A 25853-nucleotide genomic window follows, 5' to 3' on the forward strand; every position below is an offset into this window, starting at 1 on the left:
GCCAAAACTAAAGAGGAAGTCCAATTACACTTGTATAGGTTGTAGGCAGGTCATATGTTTATAGTGTTCCAAACCCTTGTGCAAGGACTGCCAATAATTTTAAGCAATTGGACCAATGTCAAAAATTTTGTATTTTAATTTGAGAAGACTTTTATTCGTTGTTATATTAGGTTAAACCTTAGATTTATAGTTTTGATTGTTATTTTTTCTAAAAAGTTAAATTCGTTCGAGATTTTCGTACTAAAATTGATCTCTAGTACTTAAATGTACGCCAAAAAGTGCCTTTAATTGTTAGTATGCTTTATTTTATTTACAAATAAAGAAAGATTGATTAAAGGCCTCGAAATTATTTAATTTCAATATATCTAAAAAACTATAAATACAAAAGAGTATAAATAAAATTAATATTTACGTAATATTTGGACTTCAGAACATAGCGGTCCGAGAGACCGCGCGTCCATGGTAGTGTTACAAAAAAATGACGTCCATAGTTAAAGGTTAATATTCACCTAATCACGAATTTTCTCGAAAAATAAGGTGCCTTATTCTTACAGTAAATCATAAATTTACGAACATCCATAACGCCAAAAATATCGGTTTATTAGTTTTTGCGTTATGCGGGAACAAATGGACGTATCCAGAATTTTATATGAGAAATTATTATTTTTTCCTCAACGCACAGATATAAACAAGCATGGTATTCAATTTATTGTAATAAAACATAATTTTATTGATAACGGAAAATGTTTCCTTTAATTATTCTTCATAAATTAGAACATTGATCTTAATTTTTATATGATACATAATAATTTTAGCAGTGGTAGCTCAGCGGTAGACGCGTAGGTCACGGGTTACATTCTTGGAGTACAACCTTATATAATTCACAGTTTGTTCATTAATTATAAAGGATTTCCACTGCTTACAAACAACTTTCAAGGATGGACAGAGTCCTCTGCGTACCAAAATACACCACTGCGATGGCCAACCTAGTTGCCCAGCGAGGCGATTATGGTATATCCCCTCATAAATGTTTATAACGGAGTCCTTACAGTGGGCCTCGATGGATTGCAATGACAAGGACCACATAATTAAGAAATTATGGATAAAAGTAATTCATTTTTATTTTAATAAGAAAATAACGGCGTTTACTTTTGATGTACTTTATCCTATAAATATTTTAAAAATGCAGCATTGCTTAATAAAAGTTTTCATATATATCTGTATTGTAAGTTAGCCTAGATTTACGAGTAAAAAACATTAGTAAGAAGGGAAAAAAATCTATATTTACTTTTGATTTGAAAAACTGTCTTAATTGAAAAATCTCTCGGAGTGTTTATTGAAAGATTGTAATTGTACGACTATAATAAAACGACTCGATTCTAAATAAATATAAACTACGTATGCTACGTAATATGACAACGTATATATTTAACGACTTCTTTATTTTTATTGAAGAACCACTTAAGCCCCGGTTTTATTAAAAACAACCAAATGGACAGACGGATCATCTAATCTTAACATTTAACGTTCAAATTAAAATTAAAATTTATTTTGTATTTGATTCATGTTCACGTTGTCTTTCCTAAAGGAAATCTATGAGGGAATACCATAGTCGCATAAGCGCTTGGGGGCGGGTTGTCGATTGCTGTGTGGTATTATGATAGAGGACACTACTACTGATTTTCTAGTAACTTATATGTGACCAGTGGCAACGCTGTATAGTTAATACACAAAGAATACTAAAAGCTCTATAATTTGACTAAATAACAGTGTGATCAAAGAGTAAGGTGAATTTGTTAATCTTCTAAATTAATTTGGTGTCATTCAAAGTAATCCCCGTCCGATAAAACGAACTTTTCCCAATGAACCTTGCAGTCTTTAACAGCCAGAATAGGCTTTTCCGGTATAGCCTTCAAGTCTTACTTCGATTCAGTTTTAATCTTCTTAAATGTGTCAAATTGGCGTCCCCGCATTGACCTTTAGCTAAATAGCCAGAAGTCGTACAGAGCCAATTCAGGCGAATGAGGTGGTTGCGTAACGATATGAGTTGAGTTAATGACTTTTTTTTCAAAAAAATTGAGCTGTTTTATTACCAATCGAAAATTGACGCCTTTGAGACACAAAACAGCTCTCCAAAATGGTTTGGTTCGTTCAAAATATATTTCGACTTTTGTCAAACAGGCGCTTGGCAAATATTAAAGATACCAATATACCAATACAACATTCAATATACCAGCTCAGGAAAATTTACCTGTTTTCCTAACGCCCGGGAGTTACAAATGACAATTTCACCTTACTTTCTCATCACAGAATAAATATGAGAACATTTTTGGTAATTTTGCTTGTGGCAGCCAGATAATCTGTCTAGTCTTCCACGCTTTCTCGAGATAGAACACCTCGCGGATCGTAGATACAGATAATTTTATTTTAAATAAAGAAGAGGATTGGGTTTTTGTAATTATCTCCATTATTTTCTTGCCCTCTTAAGAAACGTTTTTAGTTATGTTTATGAACGCAGTTCTTGAGCAGAATTCTTATTTAACTTAACAGTTATTTTATTTAGATATTTAAGATAATATTTATCTTGGGAAACAACTTTAATTAAAAACCTGTTAAAATTTTGTTCAAACAATTTTCTATAATTCTTTAATTTTTTATTATAATCAAATTATTAATTAACTACTAAAATATTTAATTGCACATTAAAAAGTATAGAAGTAAAATTTTATTTTGTTTTTTTAATGTGAAGTGGTGTTAAAACGTTTAACCGGTTAAAAATAGCCTATAAAATTTTCGGTCCGTGTTATTTATAGATGGCAAACTCAACAGAAAAAATGTTTGTTTTTAATAAAGGAAAAAAATAACCGCAAAGTGGCCTTAACTTTGACTATTTATACGGCGTTCGAAAAAGTAATTTATCAGTTTAGCACGAAATTCTTATCAAGAATATCGACTGTTCTGTGTAAAATTGTCAAACGAAAATGATTTTCAAAGTCACCGTAGTACTTTGTATTCTATCAGCAATCGCATACGTGAGTATTCGTTTAAATATGGTATTTATTTTAAATTTTTACGTTATTAAAAGTGCGTTAAGCAGATGAAAATGTTACCGATTTTCAGATTGAGGCGTTTGAAAATGTAGAACCCATTTTAACCGGAGAGAGCGCTAAACTAGAAACCTCACCTGAATTTGAACGGTCCAAGAGGCACCAACCCTTCCACCCCGTTGCTTCCTTGCTCGGGGAACCTTTAAACCGAGTTGCCCAGTCCGTAAGTAAAATTTGTGTTATTTTGAACTGTTGTTCTTTAATGTTTTTTTATTTATGTAATTAGACTGAAACCACCCATCAGACCGATGTAATTCTTTTTTGTGAAAAACTATTGCGAGTTGGCATGGCGATAAATATACATATATATATATTTAAAATATGAAACATTAACATTTAGCATTAGGTGAAAGACTGTAGTTTACGAGCGTATCGGGTTTAGCTTCCGAAAAGGGTAAAATATGTGAATTTTATAACATTGCCTATACCATATCCAAATTGCGGAGGAATGATCGTGACCAATATGGTATTTCCCTTAACCAAAAATTCAAACTTTATCAGGCATATACTAATTTATAGTAGATCCACATGGTGTATTATAGCCTGTGATTTATCTTTTATTTATCTTAACAGGACAGGTCTAAATAATAACAAATATGTCACCATCATTTTTCTAGAAATGTACAAATATTTCAGGGTGCTGATCCGATATCACACGTATACAATGGTGCTGCAGAAATTGCCAGAAACTTCCCCTTGCGTCAAAGGAGGCATCTCCAACCAGTGTTTTCTCTACTGGGTGATCACTTCAACAGAGTTGCCAAAGCCGTAAGTATCCAATTCTGTTAAGCATACCTAAATCTTAGAAGATACCGGTCTAGAGACCAAATTTATTTCTACTTTTAAGAACATTGTATCATGTAGTACTAACAGAACTTACTGATCCTATTACTGTAGTAAAGATCACAAAACTAAGTTGAATAAATACGACTACCTGGTCAACGTAATAGCTAGGAATATATTAATTACTGAAGTTATTTGCGGGTAAGAGAGAAGCGAGTACAAGAACAAAATACCTCTATAACTGACTGAAAAGTTTTAGTCTTCTAAGAGCCAACATCAGCTTAAAAGTAGCATTGGTAGGATCATTTAAAATTTAGTAAGGCAGAGGAGTCTAGTAGGTGTCGATATTCAGTACACCTATTAACGTAACACTGATAAATTACATTTCTATTCATAGTTTTATATTCCTTAATAGATGTTTTATTATTGAATAAATTGTTTCAGTTCGACGGGCTAGCTGGCCGTGATAGCTCCAATTCAAACTCTAACTCCAACACCAACTCAAACTCCGATTCTGACTCAAATTCATCTTCTAGATCTTAAATAAGATTATACCTATTCTGTTTTGTATCGTAAGATTTTATTTTTTAAGAATAAATAATTTTTGGTACATAATTTTTTTAATGACTTTTATTTAAATTGAAGTAATATAGTTCAAAAATGAATGTTTCAGAAATATAAAACAAACTTTAATAATGTTGGAAAATACCTTTAAAAAATGATTATTATAACTTTTTCAGAGTGAACACTTTATACACTCATTTAAAACTTTCACACCAATAACTTGTAAACAAGAGACACATTCATTGCACTTCTTCTAATTATAGAACTGATAATTAGTGAGACGTCCAAACCATAACAATTTTTTGTTAGTGTTTTAGTTGTTTGACGGTTTTAACATAAAACTGGCGGAAGAACTCTTTTGTACATCAACTAAAGGCCAACTCTATGAATTAGTGTTTTGGTTTTACTTTCACGCATTTTATATAAAGCTTATATATACATGATGTACAAAATATATAAATATGTATAAAACATATATATATATAACATATATATATATAGCTTATAAGTGTAATGGTGACATTCATTTATTCAACTAAAATTTTTGTCATGACTCTTTTTGATCGTTAAAACTATTATATTTTTGATTCCACTCTGCTTCGCAAGGTGTTAAAGTTGTGGAGAAAAAGCAGGAAAAACTCAACAACAACACACCGTTTTAAAATAATATTAACAATACACGATTTCATTATAACCGATTCATATATTTATTCCCGATTGGCGATTTCAGAAAACCAGACAAACATTCAACCTAAACCTATAACATCTTGTAGAGAATTAAATATACTGATGAGAATGTAAAATTAAACCTTATGTATCAATATTACATCGAAAATACAATACGAATCAGCATAAACAAATTCAAACGAAACGTAAATTAACATAATCAATCGTACGATGTGTACATAACAAGTGTCAATTTTTACATGTTTTTAATTTTAAACTAGCTGCCTCGAGTGATTTTGTATCTTAAAAGTTGCAGTATAATGAAAAAAAAATATGAATATATCATGTTTCAAAGTGATTAATTTATTTATTGAATAAATGTTTTAATAATAAACAAAGATTGCTTATAAATATAAATTCTCCATATTCCATTTATTACGTATCACATTTCACGTATCTCACTGCAAGAGTTACAAATAATTTATAATTTGTTTATATTTTCATTGTTATTCTTTATGATACATATGGACACAATTGGAAATTATATCAATTTTCCAATTTGGTAAGTATGAGAAAAAATTTGTAGTGTTTCAAAAGTTTCTTCGCAATTTTTCACATTTTTTTCTCTCTTTCTAAGGATCTTTCTCGTACCTTAATAGGCGTAATAATTGGTCGAACCTTTTTCCAGTTTAGTAATTAGCTATATCTTTGATATTTTATTCTATTTTTTAAAACGAGTTTTTGTTAGAAAATTTTAGTTTATATGTTAACCAAAGCAGTTGTAATTTAAATTAATTAATTTTAAATTAACTTTACTTTTTATTATTACGTGACTGTTTCTCAAACTGATTTTATTTTTTTGTATTAATGAATAATTTGAATTTATATTTTAACAGGTATTATGATGAATTAAAAAATATGAAACAATGTCATAAAGTGGTCGGTGAAGAAATAGAGATATTAATTACTAAAAACATTAAAATATTTTAATTAAAATTTGATGGAATATATTTTTTATTCAAGCTATTTATGAAATGTTACAATATCACAATGGGTTTTATAAGAAGGCACAAGGTCGCTGCGACATCGATTGAGAACGGTTTTCATCCGCAGAAGAACCAAAGTCACTGACGTAGTTCTCGAATGGCAGCCACGAGCTGCTAGAAACGGTGTGGGAACATTCCCTACCAGGTGGAACGACGATATAGTTAAGGTGAGAAGGCGCTGGCACCACGTTGCGGGCACCACGGGCCCGGTCATCTTAGCGATCTTTGGAAGTGGTGTTTGTAGTGGGCATCTATCGACAGATGTGACGATGAAAAGAAATAAATATTTTTTAAAATTTATTTGGTAATTAATATTATCATTTACATATTAAATACGTCAGCACATGAAGTAAAAAATAATTTAATTAAATATAGCTGGGTTTAACTTGGAGCCTTTGAAATAAAGCCGTTAATTCATACTATTCTGTTGGTGACATTTGTTTGAAGAAGGTATTTTGGGGCGTTAATACTTTACTTAAAGGTAAATAAAGTGAATTTTTACTATAAGGCCAATTTTTATAACTCTTTTTGAAAGCTATTTCTATCTATAAAGCTATATCTATTTTTGAACATCAATATATAATAGTGGACATAATTTTATTTCAAAAATAAACACATAAAGATAAAATAAAAATATCCAGTATCTGTTATTAAAACATATTATTTAAGTTTCAAATATTTTATTTCTATAGAGAAATTGTAAAAAAGTTAGTTTAAAATGATAGAGCTTACAATATGAGTATTCATATAATAAAGTTTAACTACAATCATGTACACATACGAAATATGAACACTTTGCCTGCAACAATTGGTACATTTGCTGATAATATGGTATTGAAGATAGATGAAAGCGTTTATCTTATCGTTTTGCTCGACTATTTGTTACAGTCAAATAAACATTGGTGTATTAGCAGTAGGGTAGCTATTAATTCGATAAATACTAAGTAACAATGTTGGATAATATATTTTAATCTTACAATAAATATGATTGCCATGACTCCGAAAGAGAAAAATAAAAAAGAAGTTTTATTTCAAGTTATAAAAAAAACAATTGATTTATTTAAAATCTTTTTTATAAATATATTTTATAACGCGAATCCTTATTTCTGTTGGTTAAATGGTAGCCTGAAAATGACTTTACCGATTCCTTTCATCTTTTTAATAAGATTTCTAATAGTTTTTGAATTCCTAAGCAAATAAAAATTAACAAAATTTTGTAGGAACTTGAAAGTACAATAACTGACAGTTCACACTGATCTTAACGCGTTTGAGGTTTCACTTCAAATATATCGTGTTTGTTAGTCAGGTCACGATTTAACTATCACAAAATCATTTACATACATTTAATTAATAAATAATGTAATAGCTCCGTAACAGGTAACATTTTTTTTGAATGCTGCAGGCTATTAACTTCTGGTCTGCCAAAAATACATCTGGATGTAATCGAGGGACTGACATTTCAATTTAATATGAATAAAAACATTTGAGAAAACTAGTTTTCTGTAACGAAGATGAATACCTGGATGTGATACAGGATACCGACTCCATTTGGATAGGTAAATATTCCATATCTTTCAGTTTTTTTGTTTGACTAACTATTTGTTGACGATGTTTTTTTTTTTACTTTCTGTGTGCAGGTATAAAAGTTATAAACTTTCCAACCCATAATCGAACCATAAAACTACCATCTTTATAGTTATGGAATTAACCATAAAAATGGTAAGCGACCGTCGTTATGGTAAATACTTAATGGTAGTTTATATTTACCATCATAAAAAAGTGGTAGTAAAATAACTTTTTTTCTGAAAAAGTTTATTCATTATCGAAGATTAATTGTCACCGTCCTGTCCTTAATATTACAAACGAAGTCTATTATACTATAGTAATTAAGTAATTATTAATTACGGATGTTAGTTTGTGTGATAAACTAATTATTGTTAATACTGTTGATACAACAATATAAACAAATCATAACAAAGCTTCGTATATATACACGGAAATCTAAAGACATGAATTGTCAGCAGTCTTTAGTATAAAGTAAAATTGGAAAACTTTTCAATATGTATAAACTAACTGCCGTGTTTCTTGCCATCTGTCTTCTTAACGTAAGTATTTTTTTTAATAAATATAATACATTACTTACGTTATTAATGACTAGTATCCATTTTATATTTCCTTTTTGTTTTCTATTTTTAGGTTCATGCTTATGTACGACGTGACGCTGAATCAACAAAAAATGAAAATTATCTCGAGCGTATAAAAAACCAATTACAGGAAATCTCGAAGAATGTCGGAGATAAATTACACGAAAATCTAAATCCGGATCAATTAAAAGCAGCTTTTAATAATGCTATAGATAAAATTAGTAATGCGGTGAGTAAATTAAATTTCTTTCCAAAATAAACTGTACTCTTATTACTATTTTTGTATATTGCTATAAAAGGAGGAAGATCGAGGAAAGGAGAAGTAAAGTAGAGTATGAGAAGTAAGAAAAGGACCAATATATAGCCACTTCCGCACATGCAGTCGTAATCGTGCAATAAAATGCACCGCCCGCCAGCCCGCTGATAAATGCGTATGCGGCAAACAATGCGAATTACACAACTACCACAGCTAAACACTCATCACGTGTTTCAGCCCTCCATGGGGCATCTTCAGGAGTTATGTTACACTAATTAGTGCCAAACACAGAGTCAAGAGACTTAGAGTATGAGAGTTTATGACGGACAGATAGAACAGAGCTGCCGATACTCTCCCCGTCTCGCCGCACGCATAACTAAGACGCGGTACAACAGTTTCGGTGACAGAATAGTCCGATTCAAATTGAATGTTTAAACGTCACCTTAGCTTTTTGTCCTACATGTCAATGCTTATAAATAAATACGTCATCAACATCATCATTTCCGTCTTACCATTTCCGCTGCTAGATATAGGTCACTCCCATAGATTTTAAAGTAAATTGGTTAAAAGCCTCCAGTGTTTTTCCACGACCTTGACAAGGTCGTCTGACTGTCTTTACCTTTTTGATGCATATTTTATGCTGCTTACTTTATATCTTACCGTAATCTACTAAAAGTCTTCCTATCTTAATGAAATTCCTAAATTATTATAAGTTTATGTAGGTAATTATTTAAAATCTATTATTAGCATTTATTTGTTACTTGATTGTATGGTACAAAAAATGTGCACAAAGTTATGGTAAACCTATATAACAAAACATATTAATTATTTTCAGTGGGACCCGAATAAGAAGATTGAAGATAAACAGCAATAAAATAGTATATAATGAAATGAACAGATCTTGTAATATAATTTAAGCTAATAATAAATTCGTATAATTTATCTGTAGTTTTTTTTTCAAATACTGTAAAAATATACTTGGATTCAACATATATTTACATTTTTTAATAATAGTTGATTATTAAAAAAAAAAATTGGCACTGGTGTTTCTTGTTGATCAATTACTATTAAGAGATTCCATGGGTGTAAACAGGACGCAGATCTTATCCCTAGACGATATCCTACTCGTCGTTTTTCGGCAATAAAACTAGCGGTAACGCAGAAGCTTGCGCTACAATCACTGGTCTCAGGTCTCCCCTTTGGAATGTTAAGGCCACGGCGTCTATCTGTTGCGCGCTATACTACTTGACCACTGTCATTTCAAATTGAAAATCCGCTAGGCTGGGAATTCCCTTATTCCTGACTTAATCCCATAAAGAATTCTGAGCATAGCCCATTGAGGGTTATTCAGCGATTGTGAGCTTGCTCGAAGTGTCTCGAAGTCAGACCCGCGTATCAGTATCAAGTCATCACCGATAACATAGTGGGCATTGTTTCTGTGAACCATGCGTGGAACAGACCATGGTCCAACTGGTAGCCCACTGTACCGCATTTGGTGGACTCCGAGTCGACTCCGAATGTTGGTTAAGCACTAAGGCCAGCGAGGAATCAATACCCTTGCTAATTAATAACGATGACATGCGACTTGAATTCCTTAGGCTATGCGAAAAAATTGTAACACAAATAATAAAAAGAATTAAAAATGTAAACAAAATAAAAATTATTGTAAATAATAGTTACATGAATATAAATTAAATTCTGTAAAATAAAATAAAAATAAATATTGTAAAACCTGAGGTATGAGGTGATGGATGAAAGGCATCAAAAAAGAAGAAAATGAAATGAAAGGGAAAGGCAGAAAAAATGTATGAGGTAAGGAAAAGAAAGTAAGATCTTAGGACGCATAGTTGAAGAGCGTGAAAATAAAATAATATATGTGAAAAATTTAATTAAAGGAGAAATAAAAGTCCCCATCTCAAACTGGTTTGGAATATGAGAAAAAAAAAACATGGTGCGGAGTGCTTTCTCTTAACTTCAAAAACCGTTTAAAAATAAAACTATTAATGAGCACAAGACATTACATTATGTTATTACTATCGCTCTGAAATAAATATTCGTTTTTACTCATTTCATATGATAAAATTGTAATAATAGCGTGTCAACATTACGATAAAAATTATTGTGAAATAAAGTCATAACAATTGCTTAATATTTTTTACGAAACGATTTTAATATCTTGTGTTACTCTGATATGAATAATTTTATAACTTACTACAAGAACGTAAAGTACAAACACTGTTTGTACTTTCACTATATTTTCCGTGTTAAACAAAACATAATACATACATCATGGAGAGGTTCGTCAACATATTTATATCCAATATTATATGAATATATAAAAGAAAAAAGAATAAGTAACTAACTATTGATTTATTCTATTAACATCAATTAAAACCTTATATTTTTTGTAACTACAAGAAAATATTATACTACTGTATGTATAAAGAACACTGAGTAAACTATGTACATTTCCAGTCTGAAATTTAAAAAAATATCTTAAGTTGACGTTTATTATTTTGTTCGCTGTTATTGTTCAATTTTGTGACCAATTCGTTAATGTACGAGGAAACTAAAATTGGATCCAATTGAAAGTCAAATACGATAATTTGTTTGGCATTTATCGTAGCAGCGTTTGAAGATCGTTGCAAACTCATTTATTAATTAACTTTTATGGAAATGATAACAAAGGTCGACGATAACAAACGTGACATGAACGAGGCGAGATAAAGGCAATTGTACGACAAAAAGTTTATACCGTTCCTGTTTTCAAGCAACAAGGTTGTGTTCGACAGATTTAAAAATGAACAAACTTATTATTGTTCTTCTGGCAATATGCCTTGTCAGTGTGAGTATATACTTCAAAATTATTCGCTTAATAAAGGATAAACAGCATTTATTCAACTAACCACGACCATAGCTAAATTATAAAAATGCTTGAAACATATTAGAAAAAAAATTTGTTATTAATAGGTATGAATTGCCTAACAACAAGTCTCAAAGTGGTGGAAAGGCGGAATTTTTAAATATTTTAAATATCATTCATGCAATGGTTTCAATATAAATAATACTTTACAAAAATTTCTAATTTTTAGACGTTCATATTATTGCAACATATTTTTTTGATATTATATGTGATTTCGCGACAATTAATGTTGGCTTAGCCGCATATTAAATACACATCTGTCATTTTGACTTTTTAATACTTTATTTAACAGTCCGTTATTATATTCTACAGGTACACGCTTTTGTGAAACGGGAAACCGAACCACTTATTAAGCCGGACACTTTGGAAAATCTCCAAAAGCAATGGCAGGAAACGTTGAAGACCGTCAACGATAAAGTTTCGGAAACTTTCAACCCAGAGGAAATCAAGAAAAATTTTAATTCCGTTATTGATGCACTTCAAAATGTTGTAAGTCATAAAATTAATTATTTTCTAAAGTCAAGATTTTTTTGTGTTTTTAGACGACTAAATGCCTTGGCGTTTTCTGTCTTACGTAAGAACGGGATATTTAAGAGTTATGTCTGACGTGTGAGTGACTAATTTTCCACCACCATTTCGACGCCCCTTCATCATAGCTATATTGCGGTACCCCGTGAACATATTCACATATCCAAATGAGAAAATTAATTTATTGCAAAATCATTCATTAATTAAAAAAAAAAGATCTAACAAACACAGTTTATTAATGTTTATAAATTTCTTTAACTCATCATATTATTTGTACACATGACTTATATACTCTTGTAAAAATTTACATGATATATATATATATACTAATAAGTAGTTGCAAGAAAACTTATAATTTTACAGAGCTACGAACATTTAAGCTTATTGCAAAAAGACCGTTTCCAAAAAATCACGACCTTTAAACATATGCTGAAGCTACAATTTAATAACACAATATATCTAAATTCACCACCAAATTTTGGTTTGTTTACTTTCATTACATTGATCTTATCACATCTCATTATACTCGTATACTTTATTAAGTTTACTTAAGATACGCCAAGCAGCAGTTGATTGTAGCATTAGCAGACCAATGTTACAAAATCTTCATCTTTAAGTATAAAGGCAATCGTATAGGATGCGATTCTTTGTCCAAGAACAACAATTGGATGTCTTTGAGTAAATATTGTCTTAGCGATCGAATTGTTTCAACTACTCTATTTTAAGATCGAGTATTTCGTTTTGCGGTAGATAAATCTTTATTTTCTTTCCTATCTAAATAAAGGCTAAATTACAAGAAAAAAAAAACTGGTTCTGTAAACAGAATGAATTACAGGATAAATAAAATAAATTTATTATTACTTTAAAATAATTAGTTGTGCATTAACACCGAAAGAAAAAAGAAATCAGATGATAGCTAAAAGATGGATTACATACGGCGGTCTTATTACAAACGCCTTTTTGTTTTAAATTACAATTAGATGTACTTGATTATTAAGGAAAAATAGAGCGAGCGATAGGAGGGATTGAATTTATTTTAAAATAATGTTTCAGGTTAAGGATCTAGAAGCGAAAAAAGAAGCCCCAAAGAACTAGACGCAACACTTTTTGTATAAATATTAGTGAAGTGTAATAAAATTGGATATTAAACATTTAAAACCTTTCATGTTGTATTTTTTTCCATAGATATTCGCAAGAGAGATCTTGGTTTAGTGAAATACTTTTTAATATGAATTTATAATAAGATTTGTCTTTAACAATGTCTTTGAATATTTTTTGCGATTGTGCTATACAAAATTTTCAGGTGTAAATTTTTAATTAATTTAAAATATAATTAAGAAATTTTAAGAATATTTTCCCTAACAATGAACAACGTTTCCTAAGAAATTCAGGCTTTCTTGCGTGTGCTTTGAACGTTCACCACAAGAATAACTTTATCATAATATATTTAATAACTTTCTTAGAGTTATTTTCAAATATAAACTTTTGTAATTAAATCTAAATTCAATGTTGATTAATATTGCAAAGGTTTAATTTTTGTAGAACAACTTAATTTTGAATACCCTGTGCATAAACTGGTAAAAACTAACATCAAAAAAGATCACAAATTTTATACTTTCGCACCTTTACTAAGTTTACTTTAAGAATGTTTTTTTTTAAATATCATTTTTAGTTTCCATACTTTAAAAACGATTTAAAATTTAAAGACACAATAAAATATTAGATTTTGAACTTTCGTAACCGAATATACAAAATAAGTCAACTTAAAAGTATTTCAACAGCTGTATGAACAATAATAGTTTATGAATGAACAATAAAAATTCAGCTCGGGCGTTGGTAATGCTTTGAACGCTTCCTCACTTAGCATATAAACTGCTCCTTTCTATATTTTACATTTGAAAAGAAGCTCCAAGCCACGGAATTCAAAAACAATGAAACTTTTTAAGAATAATTTGTACAGATATTTTCTTTCTTGTTCTCTTTTCACAATCAAAATTGTTAAAAATGGTCAATTTTAATGAATATTATTTAAAAACTTTATCCATAATGTTTGATTTTAGAATCACAACATATCTTGATTCCTACTTTACTCTTTACGGCAGATGATGTTTATTTGTTTACTTTATTTATTTCTAGTTTGTTGCGTATATAATTTAATAAATAATAATCATCGTTTCAGCTCATAAATGCCCACTGCAAAGCTTAGACCTTCCAATAGGATATCTATGGGGGAATATAACATTATCGCCACGTTTGGCAGAAGGGTCGATGACATGGTCGGTGTGGTATTATGGTATGTAGAGGATGCAGCCGTTAGTTAGTTAGTGAGCATTGTTAATCCTATATAATTAAAGCACAAAGTGTAAATTATATAACATTATATCCCGGGAATCGAACAGGCGACATACGATCGTAAATCGCAGTGCTCCACCGCTGGGCTACCAATGCTCAATTTATAATAATAATACCTTTTAATATTAGGTAAACAATAAAAATATATTTTAGTGCGATAGTACGTAATACTTGTCGTATATTAAAAAGAACAAAACTTTTTAACGTCCACGAAACAAAGAGATATTAACAAAAGAAATGTAGTGTAAGTCTCTCGAAAGCTCTAGACAGGACGGTCTGGAACGCTCAAACAGGATCAGTTGGGGCTTTGTAAGGTGGGTTTATCGGGTACCATCCGCCATGCATATTAAAGCCACCTACAGGCTTAGTTGGCGACTGAAGAGAATATTCCATTAGACGATAAATAAATACGCTACGGCAGCTGCTTTGAAGAATATTGATCAATGATAGAATACTTTCCCTATATTAAAATTTTTATCATCGATTCTGAGAAAAGAATAGTTTTTTTTTAAGTTATTTAAATTTATTTTATCTAATGTCTAAATAACAGTAATTTTGGATAAGCAAGTTCAGAAGTTTATCTTACTTCTTATACCTTGCAGTGGACATCATATGATAATGATAACATATCATGCTCACTGCAAGGTTATCCTAGCGGTCATTTAAGCGATATTTAGGCCTATATATATAAGATGATCGGTTATGCGCTGCACGCATCTTGAGGTTTCCTGCGTCCTTAATTTTGTCATCGCTCCATTTAGGGGAGGGCCAACCCACGCCGCGTCTACCTCCTCGTCTACCACTCAAGAACCTTTCGGCCCCAGCAGCCATCGGTTGCACCAATGATGTGTCTCGCCCAAAGCCGTCAGTGACCTCGGTTCTTTTACGGATCTGCCAATTTTTGATTTTCTTTGAACTCTGAGAATCTATCGCTATCTCCATTGCACTCTGGGTGACCTTGAACTTTCATATACGGTGCACATTAAGCGACTACGTTGCAAATCAAGTAATATATTACATAATTAATTAATTTACATATAAGAAATTTTAACCGACGTACAGACTCAATATGATATATCTAGAACCATAAAGCCTAGAAACTTGAAAGTCAGTAGAAATATTCCGGAATTCCTCCCGCAAAGGGACTTGAGGGGGCCTTCAGAATCTCTTTTATGAAATTGTCCCTACACAGATCTGAGTCACTGCGCTAAGCGGGCGGGGGACAAGTTACATATTATAAGACCTCATAAAAGATAACTTAAATAAAAATGGGAGTGAATTAAAAAAGGAATAATTTCTAAAACTGTTATACGTCTTAAGATTACATTAATTTCCGCAATTAGCCGGCCTAATGTAAAATGTAAGGTACAATTTTAAATCTTTCACCTAGAACGAAAGCTAAGGCGGCCGCCTCGTTCAATATGCATGCGGCCACAGTAAACCGGTCCGCAAAGCCCCCAGATCCTGTTGAAATGTTTTCAACTGCATAGCTTTGCGCTGTAGGCATGCTTCTCGTATTAAATTACCGTTTATTTCAACAAGCTGTGGCTTGTTTGTGTAAACATTAAATAAGAGTTATGTTGAAACCTTTATCCACCATCTGTACTGTTTATTTAATGCTAAATCTTTCTATATAAATATACCATCTTTATATATTTTCTTTCATCTTAGCCGGTTGTATCAAACTGTAGGAAGAAAGATGAGAGTAAAAGCAATACATTCAAATAATTATTAGCTTTTGGTGTTTGACTCTTATGCAACCACCCAGCGTACATATATGTATACATATGTTAAGGCAACAATTATTAACAAAAGCATCAGAAGATCACGCAAATTATACATTGCTAGAGCAGCTATGAGTGAACTGTTAGTGTAAAAAGATGAAATTGCAACAAAAAAATTTAAAATACACCTTCACATACTTGTCTTTATAATAATTTTGTAAAGCGTAGAGAAGTGGACAGTTAAAGATGCCCTTAAACAAATAATATAAACTACTAAATTCCGAGCTGTGAACAGTCCAAAATTTTCAAGATTAGAAGAAACAAATTAGGTCGACTATACATAAAGCACCTAAAGGATGAAGCAAAAAATGACTTAAAACATTATTAGAGTACTATTTACAAAATGTATATTAAAAGTAATTGACAGATGATGATTATTTAATAAACGAATATTTAAATGACAAGAATCTTGATGATGCCCAATTATCTTGATTTAGTTCAGGCCATATCCGAAAAAGTGTATATGTATCAATCTGTACTGGTAAACTTTATTAAAAGGTGTGACTTTCTTTCTGCTTCTTTTCCACACACCTGGCGAAGCAGAGTGGAATCAAAAATATATTAGAAGAGAAATAATGGTAAGGCTAAAAATGTTGAATATACAATAATAAAGAAAAATTAATAAGCTATTTACATCATTATTTACAACAACAAAAACGTTGTTACACTATATATTAACTCAACGGTTTCAAATTATCTATAATTCGCAGCATTCACTGAAGATGTGTAAGACCGAGGAGGGTGTTATTGACAAGATGCACATAAGAATCAACATAAAATGTAAACAATTTGAAATGTATCAGAATGATAATAAGATAGCATTTTCAATTATGCTAGTTTGATTACAAATTAATTATTTAAGTGTTTGTTTAATATATAATATTTACTATCATTTTCATTACAAACCTTTCTTCTGAACAGCAATAAATCACAAGTACGCAGGTGTAGAAATATACGACGCATGTGTTTTGTGAAAGACATTCATGTACTGACAATGCGTCATTATATGAAATACACGGAATAAGTAAATTTTACTTTTCGCAAAAAAGAGTAGCGAATATTGAAATTATTAAAAATGAACAGTTACATAATTGTAATCGATAAGCAGAAAAACGAAATAACTTTAAAATAAAATAAATATACAATAATTCTTAGTTGATATTATAAATGATTTGCAATTGTCGAATGCAAAAATGTGATTACTCTCCTATTGTTTTTATGTTATTAATAATTAAAAAAATACATTTAAGTTACTTTATGTATGTAAGTTAATATCATCTAATAATCCATATAAAATAGAGTTTACAATAAGCTCTGTAAAACGTGCAATAAAAAGGAATTGTATGTAAATGAAGTAAATGTACAGCGGATACGCACATTTAAAAAGATAGCAAGGGTTGTAGACTAACGTCTATAAAATGGTTTCGCGAAAGTGTTCATGCCATGGGTTGTATTAAATGATTGTCTAGTTCTAGAACAAAACCATCTATCTATATGATAATCGAACAATCACGAGAAACTATTTGTATGAAAATTCGAAACGAGCTTCGAGGCGCTGCATTTGAATGATCCGATGGAGAAAAATAACATTTACCCTTTCTTTGAATTGTTTTTGATGCGACTGTTGTTTTATCTTCACTGCGAATGTTCTATATTTAAATTTAAAAACGAAATGTTTCCATTTCGACTCAGGTTACTCGACTCTGGATCACCTTATCTATGACTAAATTACAGAATAACTTTTCTAGCGAAATTATTTTGTAACTAAGTCATGACCTTCAAAAACTCCTGTATCGTTTTATGTACTATTTCGTAAAATACGACTATGCCATATTTTTCGAAATAGTTTGTCAGTTAGATGTAAAAAACGATATTTATTAATTACATCATCATTATTTTAGCTTTGGGACGTCTAGTGCTGGTAGCTCTATTAAGGATAGATCCGGCTAGATCCGGATCTACATTCAGCGACTACTAACATCCTTTAATATGACGTCTGTCTACCTCGAGGATGCAGGTCGTGTAACAAACACTACCGGTGGACCATTCAACTGAAACAGACTATCAGAAAAAATTCCTTTCTGTCTCTGTCCTGATAATTCTATGGATCAATTAGACTAGTAATTAGGGCGGGGAGACTGACTGACTAAAGATAATGAAAGACTGATATAGAAAAAGGTGGAGATGCCCTTTACCAGAGATAAATCTTCATTCAAAATACGTCAGATTTTTTTAAAATATGTTTGTAAAAAAATCATAGTTATTATGCATATACGTATACCGACATAATAATAAAACTGAAATTAGGATGTATTGGATATAATATAGTGAATTTGTCTGTTGTACACTCCTATATGTCTAAACCACTCTATCGTTTTCGATGAAGTTAATCCCGTTAGTCCCAAGGCTCTTACAGTATTTTCTGAGACGAGCTCGCGTAACCGAAGGGTCCATAAACTACAAGTTGCCTAAACCTGCTGAAAGAATTACGCCGGATGAGAGCGAAACTCGGCTTAGTTCTGGAACAGGCTTCTAAGGCAGTATTAGCTGGATTACTTAAAATTCCGTTGAGTAATGAAAGAGAGAACTCGAGCCAGTGACGCTAAACGATAAACCATTGCAAGGTCTTTTTAAATCTGCTATGTAAATCATCAGCCCCGAGCACCTTATTCGTTCCATTTTCAACACAATAATCTATGCAACCGCACGGTAAATCCAAGGAATGTTGAAAAGTTACGCCTCTTAAAAGGCTTTTTATTTACATATATCAGATTAGATATTACAATGTTAAATTGATACTTTTCAACACGTGACTTTCAAAGCCGGTTCGCTCATTTCTTATTTCGATTGACACGTTAAAAGGCTATAATGATAACGGACCTTCGTCAAATACTAAAAAGCTGAGTTCTGAACTCTTAGTATTCAATAAACATCAATTGCCTTCAATGATAAGTAGAATCTTTATGCTGATATAGTTTTCTTTTTAAATTATATGTTACTCATCCTACTATTATTAAAGGTTTACAATTTATATATATATGAACATTAAATTTGAGTGCGTTATAATATGTGAATATTTATTGAAGCGCAAATTTTACTTTTGTGTGTACTTCAATAAGCCCGTATCCTACCAGCTGTGTGTCGCTTTGTCGGTTGTGGTTTGTTCTTATTTGTAACTACTTATTCAACGCTGACAATGCAATCACGACTAACTTTTACTATTGTGGTAGATTCCATAATTGTTAGTATCTTAGAATACTTAGGACTATTTCACGTTTTTTGTTATATGGGTAGACCAATTTGTTAATTAATGTTTATAACAAATAAAAATAATACAAGTGTAAGAAAATATTTTTATTTATTATGTAATATTTGTAAAGTTATAAGAGTTATACAAAATGTTCATTCGTACTTCAATGCAACTTAATTTTTTATATTATTAATTCTGTTATAATTATTTACATTTCACCTATGTTTCACATAAGAATAAAAAAATTTACACATATACGTATCTTTTTCTTATTTTCAGATCGATTCTAAGGATAAATTGTTTTTAGATATTTAAATTTGTTATGTCTAATACTTAAATAACAGTAATATTCGATAAAAAAGTCTGGAAATTTATCTTTATCATTATTATCACATGATCTTCTTTTTAACCGATGGATACCCACTGTATGGCCTAGGACTCCCTTAAATATCACCACGATGACCGCTTTTGCGGCGACTTCTTGAGTATTTAACTATGTCGTCCCCTATCTCATTCGTCAAGCGACAGCTTAGGCTGGGAACGCTTGACGAATGGAATAGCAGGTACATGAATTGAACGACGGCATCGACAACGCGGAAGTTCTTCCCGGACGACGTCGCAGACTACCGCGCGCTCCGTAGCATGGAGGTGGACGCGGTCTTGGTCCAGCTCCTTACGGGGCACGGGGGGTTCTATGAGGGGGGTCCACGCCTGGTTCACAGAAGCACGAGGGATCCTCTTTGAGCTTGAACCTGTGATACCTTCACAGATTCAAGCTCAAAGAGGATCCCTCGTGCTTCTGTGAACCAGGCGTGGACCAGACCGCGAACCACCAGTTAGCAGAATGCCCCGCATTTGGCGGGCTCCGATACGAGACCGAATGCCGGATAGGCACACGGATAAAGGAGGCCACAATCGCCTCCATTTTGGCCGAAAAAGAGAAAAGAGAGGGCTTCCCCGGTTACTGCAGGTTTGTGGTGAATAAAGTAACAGAAAGAAATAACTTAAACATGTAAACACAGAAGGTTTAGTATTATGTAGAAAAAATGATTGTAGAAATAAATTAAAATGTAACTTAAATAAATTATGATATAAAGCTGTGATAAAAATAACTTTAGGAAACATAATAAATTAAAATCATTATAACGTTGTTAACAATAGACTGCAAAAACGCAGTTATTGAGGATGGATGAGAGGAACTGAATAGGAGGGTAAGAAAGATTAAATTGTGGAATGAGAGAAAGTAGAATAAAAGACAATGTGAAGAATGGAAGATGAGAAAGAAAAAAAAATAACGTGAAAAAATTATTAAGGAAATAAAAAACCCTGTTCCAAAATAAATACGGGTGGAACGAGAGCCCCCCTATAGAGGAGGCCTAAAACAAAAAAAACCTTGTCGTCGGTCCACCGAATAGGGAGCCTATCCACGCTGCGACTACCGGTATGTAGTCTCCACTCGAGAACCTTTTGGCGCTAACGGCCATCGCTCCCAGGAGCAATGTGCCCCGCCCATTATAACTTTAGACGAGCAATTCTTCTAACTACGTGAAAAAGAACCAAGGTCACCGGTTCTTCTGCGGATCTCGTGATTTCTGATTAGACCTGGCAGCGAAGCTTCGGACATAGCCCACACAATTGCTCTCTCGGTGACCTTCAGCCTTATGAGGCCATTCGTATACAATCACGTTTTGGATACATATATCGTTAATAGCAACACACATTGGAAAAATTTGTCGTCACACATTGCGGTGTTTGTATTTTACACATGTATATATCCATATAAATAATACCGCCTGGACGCAGGCCGCAACCCACTGGTCCTTTTGGAAATAAAAGGTCTAGGCCTAAATCGAGCCGTTGACGTCTTACAACTAAAATGATAACGATGAACACGTTACGAAAAAGTTACGAAAATAAATATTTCTTTTATTTTCAATTGATGCTTCTTCATTATTATCAGTTTTATTGATTTTTTCTTTATTTTTACAATCTAGATAGAATCTTTAGTATTTTAGCCACATTTTTCGAATGTAACGGTTTTCATTTAATTGTAAGGTTAATCATCTATCAAACAAATACATGTATACACCATATATTAAATAATAAATTGTTGAAAATCAAATTTTGTTTTAATAAAAATACAGCTAAAATATGCATGAGTTGTACGGAAAGTTTGAATTTTACAAAAATCCTGTCATATTTTCAGAACGGTCTAGTCAAGGAAACATTCCGGTTAATTCAGACAAATGTTTATTCAAGACTTTCCACACCTGCACCCACGTAATATGTCTCTGTCCCGAGATTACACAAAGGACCTTGGTTACAATGATCAAGAAGAGGGTGACAATGATCGCAGAGATGCCACATTTTATATTATTTTTAAGTGCATTTGGATACTTTTTTATTTATTATTATTATCAATTACAAAATGATCTTGTCTGATTTTGATAGTTGATTGTTTCATTTAATGGACTCTCACTGTTGAAATTGGTTTCAGTTTTTTTTTCATGTTCCCATTTCATGTGGATGGTCAAGGATATTGACAGAAATACAAACTAGTATTGAACTAAGGTTGATTGTAGAACTAGCTTACAGAAGTTAGCTCAACTGTTACATCTAATGTTCAAAAGTAAAATCATCTTAGTTATCCAAGGCACGTAGCATAAATTTAAGTATAATATATGTTACAGATTATTTAAAATCTATGTAACAAATAAAAATCTAACCAAAATAAAGCAGTTTACTTGTCAACTCTAGATGAGCTCAAAATGCAGGATTTTGTATTTCAAAATTCTGTTTAGCACTCGCACTGTTGTACATAGTATCAGATAAACGCCAAGAAAATTTGATCTTTTTATAAAAAAAGCAACGTTAAAATTTTATCGTCTTCAATTTTTATTTTATTCCGTTATTTATTCAAATAGAATAATACCAGACATCGGAGTTCACAAGCGTCTATCTACAACCTTCCTTTTCGAGGATTCCAAAGAATGTTTAAGTGCCACAGGGTTTATTCAACGTCGGGCAAAATGCTTGTTCTATGCACATTATTTTTTGTTACAACTTTTTGTTTTGTAGACAACTGTTATAAAATTGATTTATAATTACGAATGTTTTCCACTTATTTTCTTATTGAGTCATATATTTTAAATCACATTTTCACAATTACGTCTATATGTATGTAACTAAATTTCATAACTTTATATTTTCGTACACTAATCCATTTCTATTTATACCTGTGTTCGAACATAGTCTTACTTCCATTAACTAAAGCCATCTGTTATAGTCATTGTAATTAGATAAGACGGAACTGGTGTCCCACAAATTAACCTATTATGGTGGTCAATTTATACGTAGTTAAACCTACACCTATCAACTAAATTATTATTACCTTTAGTGTATTAAGTTTATTAAGCTCAACCTTTTAATTAGAAATGTTTAATAGATAAGAAAGAAATATTTTTATTTGAGTAAGTCGTGTCAAAATATTCTTTAGAATTAGTCTATTTACAAAACAGTCTTGTACAGACATAATTATTGTTGAAAATGTTAAATCGCCAAGCATACATGCTAAAAGCGAGTAAATTATGAAATAAAATTTAAATGAGAATCACGCAGAGGAATACTGAAATTTTGCAAACATTGAATTTCGTGTTTATTTTTAGTTTAGTGAGTTGGTAATTTAATTTGGTAGTCTACTTATTATTTTTACAAAATTGGAGTAATTATTAGTGGGCGTGGTGAATCGCTGGTGCAACTGACGGTCGTTAGGCGAAAGGTTCTCGAGTGGTTGACGACATAATCAAAGTTGCGCGAAGTCGCTGGATGAGAGTGAAGCAAGACCGGTCATCACCACGATCTTTGAGCGAGGCCTATGCCCTGAAGTGGGCATCTATCGTCTCACATGATGATAATGATGATTAGTGAAGTAAGTTTATAATTTTTAATACATATACAAAAAAAAGTTTTATACTGAATTGAACAAAAACGAAATGAACGCCTTTTAACGAAAAATATTTTCTGCAACCACCTAAATGGAGATGAAATATTGGACGTTTCATATTGACTTTCCAACTCCGCGGATTAAATTTAATTTTACACAGTGTTTAATGTACGCAAAATTTAATATTGTTCAAATTTCGAAACTTTAGAGGATAATACGTTTAAGCTCGATGCGTTTAATCAACGTGATTACGAGTTATACGCTAAACCAATGGAACGGAAATTGATATTTAACAGATACTAGCAACCATGATTTCCGCTAACATTGGGTGTATACAATAAATTTAATAAATAAATACATTTCACAATTAACATTCTTTGAATTTCATTTATTATTTGAGAGAAAAATTCAAAATTTCATATCTAAACAACTAGTAACGTGACAAAAATGGCATTATTTTGTTAATTTATCACGTTAATTGTAAATGCAGTATTTGATAAAATGAACAATGAAATGATGTTCAATAAAATTAAATAAACTCCTAGACTAAAGAATATAAATAATTAAGTAAAGTTATTTAGAAATATTAAGTCAAAGAGAAAAAAAAGTTAGTTAAAACGAACAATTACCAAAAATCAATTTTCACCTAAAGTTTTTATAATAGATAATTTAAAATTATTTATTGATATAAAGAACACGTTAAAGGCTCTAGGTGATTATCTCACGCTATTTGGATTTGAACCACGCTCCGTTTTGAAAGTTGACGATAGGAAAAGATTTTGTGAGTTCTTATATAGACATTTAAACCACAACGTTTTTAGATAAGAAAAAGAATCAATGTAGTTATTTGCAAATTTAAACAACAGATGTGGTTTACGATTAGCCAAAGAAGTTATTTTCGGGGGTTGCGGTAAATCTAAGTAATTGAAACAGTTTTCAAGATTTTTAGAAATCTTATTTCCCGGTGGCAATCCGTTCTGCGCACTATGTAGCCTGCTCATTGACAATTCAACTTGTTAAATAATACTAAATTTTGAAATAATTCAAGTTAAATAAATATAGGTTGCCTACTTATATAATATATTGATTAACTTCGATTATATAGAGTAACATTTATTTACATTTATTTCAATACATACTGATAAGTAATAAAAGCAAACGATTACAAAAATAAATAAATGTTTTTATAATAACAGATTCTAAATACGTAATATTATTCTAAAAGTTAAGAATATCCTTTCTAATTTACTTATGATGGTTTTTTTAACGATAAAAGTATTTTTTGTGCAATTTTATGCAATTTAAAATTAAAATATTTTCAAACATATTACCAGTACGAAAACATGTCCATAAAAACAAAATTAATTTATAAATATGGATATTAACAAAAGTTTTCTGTTTATCAATTCTCACTCGTACAGTTAAATGCACAAAAACGAAATACTAAAACCGTTGGGACCGAAACGTCTAAAGTTTTACAACAGAACATATAGTTTGTAACGACAAAATTAAAGCATTGAAGTGGGCGCGAGTTTTCCTTTACACATGTTTAAAAACCTCTAACGTTTACTAACAAACCATTGATAGTAGAATAAAAAACACCAACAATATAATTGTATCTTTTCAAAAAGATTGAAAAATAACTATTATATTAGACTTAATTTTACATCTATGAATATGATAAATAAAAAAGTCTAATAATTAATACTATAATAGTACAGAAGTACATTTCCTTTCGTGCAATTTATTAAATTAAAAATTAAACATGTTAAATTAAAAAAATGGTGGACTGGTGATCTTTAACCGGATGGAAGCTGCGTAAACGTAACAGTCTAGCAGGTGATGTACTTCGGCGGAAATTTTGACGTCAATTTTTGTTGATCGTATTGGAAAAAATTAGTGTATTAATAAAATATACAATAATACATTAAAGTATTTTAAGTTTCTTTCTTACGTGTACAGAACATAAAATATAAAACTAACATTACAATATTTAAAAAAAAATTCTATAGCTCTTGAGTTAAGGGCTTCGACGATAGATGTCGCTAATTGCACCCTAAAATTATTACTTTCTCAAAAGAAACGTAAGCATTACTATAGTGAACTGTCTATACATTCTCGTTTACATTTACTAATCTTGACCCCACAGTATTAATTGCCATCAACAGTAGCTAGCGACCAAAACACGCGATCATATTGCACCTGAGTAGACATCCAACTAGAATCGCGTGCAGCGGTGTACCACAAAAATCGCGCACGCAACACTCTGTTAGGATCGGTCGATTTCAGTAGTGAAAAACGAATTTAAAGTCGGTTGAATGAATAAAACGGCATTTCATCGATTATTGAAAATTTTATTCCACAATACGATTCCAATGATGCGTAAACCTTTTGAAATGTATTTATTAATTTTTATTTAATAATTTTTATTTAATAATTTTTATTGTACACGATAAGATACATACAATAAGTTTTACAATAATATGTAAAAAGTACATACGTAGTAT

At 31.1% G+C, this 25853-nt stretch overlaps 4 protein-coding genes across 4 annotated transcripts in view; 3 read left to right on the plus strand and 1 right to left on the minus strand.

Moving 5' to 3' along the window:
• Sol1 overlaps positions 1–25853 on the minus strand; it is a 365472-nt gene that overhangs the window by 232164 nt on the left and 107455 nt on the right. The gene's annotated exons all lie outside the window — the stretch shown is intronic.
• Positions 2934–4458, plus strand: LOC137926008 (uncharacterized). The gene is made up of 4 exons (XM_068769527.1): positions 2934–3032; positions 3121–3270; positions 3744–3875; positions 4335–4458. Exons 1-4 carry the CDS (start codon positions 2982–2984, stop codon positions 4431–4433), a joined length of 432 nt encoding a protein of 143 aa, XP_068625628.1. The 5' UTR covers positions 2934–2981; the 3' UTR covers positions 4434–4458.
• LOC137925192 (uncharacterized) lies at positions 8167–9497 on the plus strand. The gene is made up of 3 exons (XM_068768599.1): positions 8167–8271; positions 8363–8539; positions 9402–9497. The coding sequence occupies exons 1-3, from the start codon at positions 8227–8229 to the stop codon at positions 9438–9440; spliced, it is 261 nt and encodes an 86-aa protein (XP_068624700.1). The 5' UTR covers positions 8167–8226; the 3' UTR covers positions 9441–9497.
• LOC137925045 (uncharacterized) lies at positions 11303–13180 on the plus strand. The gene is made up of 3 exons (XM_068768488.1): positions 11303–11411; positions 11802–11978; positions 13071–13180. Exons 1-3 carry the CDS (start codon positions 11367–11369, stop codon positions 13110–13112), a joined length of 264 nt encoding a protein of 87 aa, XP_068624589.1. The 5' UTR covers positions 11303–11366; the 3' UTR covers positions 13113–13180.

Source organism: Battus philenor, unplaced genomic scaffold (assembly GCF_028537555.1).
Source record: "Battus philenor isolate CCGP_79_NKW_IND1 unplaced genomic scaffold, ilBatPhil1.0.hap1 SCAF_10, whole genome shotgun sequence".
In the NCBI taxonomy this organism is placed as follows: domain Eukaryota; kingdom Metazoa; phylum Arthropoda; class Insecta; order Lepidoptera; family Papilionidae; genus Battus; species Battus philenor.